The following is a 2,282-nucleotide window of genomic DNA, read 5'->3' on the forward strand; positions in this document are numbered from 1 at the left end:
ACTTAACGTGTCAATAGGTCATTGGTCCCCTGTGACGTCATCCTCTGCGTGTTACTTTCCTATTGATTGTTTGTCATCTCTTCCTAGCGTGGAACTCGCTCATTGGTCTATTTTCTTTTTTCCACTTCCGCTCTGTTCCTCTAATCGAACCGAAAAGTGGCGTGGTCCCACACAATCTCTTACGAAGGGAAACAGTGCGGACGTATCTTTAATAATCTCTAAAAATTTGTGGATCATCTCATAGTCTCTTAACTCGTTTTTTCCTCAACTAGACCATCTCCTTATTCTTTCTCTCACCGTTCCATCTCATCTCTTATCACGCTTTTCCTCATCTTGTCCATCTCCTTTTACTCTCTCTCACTAGCTCTCTCGTGCTACGTATTTCCGGTACACGTGGCGTGATATCCGGTACACGTRGCGTCGCTTATCTATTACTGCTTGTATAAAATCTATTATACTTTCGCCATCTCTATTTCTTTCTGTTAAAATTTGTTAATTAAATCTTGTTACACATAATTCTACCAGTAAATTCTTAATCTATAAAGTCCACTAGCCTATCTCGCCCATCTCCTTGTCTTTTCTTAGAGCATCCTATTCAAATCTATCAATTTCTTTCTATCCTCGAACATTTTTTGGTCCTTCGAGCCGGATTCTAGAGTTATTTTGTGTAAGTGTAACAAGATTTAAAGTTTGTGAAAAGTGTCGTGTAAACCCCGTTCGCATTGCTGAGCACCCTGGACGTTTTGCTGCGACAGGAAAATCAGTTCAAGGGACCGTGAGCGCAATTTGAACTTYGGTGTGTATCGCATCCCATAATTCAGACATATCGTTATATAATAGGCTTCTCAAAGCCGAGGGTGATAGTGCTGCGTCGAGTGCTCGTTTGGTTCTGGCGTCCCTAGTTCACTAGGAAAAATCTAGGTGGCGCGGGAATCTGGCACTCTCGAATTATCGTCATCTCCCCACTCACGGAGAGTGTAGCGTGCGCCTTATCATCTCGGGAAGTAGTAGGGGCGGCCTTACTACTACATTATCGTCTTGACAAGCAACCGCGCATCATATCCTATCACAACATGGCTACGAGACTAACACTGCAGGAGGCGCGAGCTGGCACGATCGCGAGCCTGACAGCCAATGCAAAAGACGTTCTTACTATGGACCTCTCCACYGCGGTGGAGACTAGAGAACTACTCCGAACGACTTGGACAAAATTCGATGCTGAACATGACMGAATAGTGTCATCGTCTCGTGAAACAGTAATGGAGCAGCCGTATTTTAAGAACAATCGCTATGACGCTACTATGCAAATATATTTAGCCGGAATTACGCTGCTAAATCAACGCATAGAAGAGCTCTCTCGGCAGGCATCGCAAGCAATGCCTCAGCCGCAATTTCGTCCGCGGTCGGTACTGCCGAATATCTCGTTGCCCAAGTTCTCCGGGGCCTTCTCAGAATGGAGACCTTTCGAGGAATTATTGTCCTCCATGGTCAAAGACAATCCGGACCTCTCACAGGTTAAGAAAATGCATTACTTAAGGACCAGCCTAGAGGGAGAGGCAGCCAAGGTGGTGGCAAACCTGAAACTATCTGCCGATTCTTTTACTATAGCATGGAATAGATTGTCAGACAGATTCGACAACAAACGCCTATTAATCCTGGCTCATCTCGATAGGCTGATGGCCCTTCCTCGCAACAAGAAAAGGTCATCTGGATCCCTCATCAAATTAATCAATATAGTGACGTCATCTCTCAGTGCTCTAGCAACATTAGGATGCCTGACTGACCAATGGGATCACATTATCGTTCATCAGGAGGGATTAGCACTGCACGACAAGACTCGCGAAGACTGGGGAACCAGGCTAGGAACATCAAGCTAATTCCCACCTCTAGATAAACTAATGAGTCATCTCACTAGCACGGCTAGAGCACTGGAACATATCGAGACTCGTAGGTCTTATAAGGGATTCAGGAAGACATCTCAACGGCCTAAATCTCCCCCTACAAGGTCCTATGCAAGGGCCTTGAACGTAAAGGCTGAGGCCACTACGCCTACACGATCATCTCACTCGGCATTGGATAAAAGGTCAGTTAAAGAACATCCAATGCCATTCATAACAGACCTCTCAAACACCTGCAGCTATTGTGGTCAGAAGCACTACATTGCCTTTTGCCCTCTCTTCAGGAAGTTAAATCAACAGAAGAAGTAGAAAGTTATGGCGGAATCTCGCCTATGTTATAACTGCTTGGGCAGACATAACGCTAGGCAATGTAGGAGTACTAGG

The 2,282-nt window shown here is 45.2% G+C and overlaps 1 protein-coding gene across 1 annotated transcript; it reads left to right on the forward strand.

Annotated features, from left to right (window-relative positions):
- Positions 1–1,073: 1,073 nt before the first annotated feature.
- Positions 1,074–1,877, forward strand: LOC106792932. Its single transcript, XM_014759465.1, has one exon. It carries the CDS (start codon positions 1,074–1,076, stop codon positions 1,875–1,877), a length of 804 nt encoding a protein of 267 aa, XP_014614951.1.
- Positions 1,878–2,282: the final 405 nt, after the last annotated feature.

This window comes from Polistes canadensis, unplaced genomic scaffold, assembly GCF_001313835.1.
Source record: "Polistes canadensis isolate GaletaPanama2010 unplaced genomic scaffold, ASM131383v1 scaffold_2002, whole genome shotgun sequence".
Taxonomy (NCBI): Eukaryota; Metazoa; Arthropoda; class Insecta; order Hymenoptera; family Vespidae; genus Polistes; species Polistes canadensis.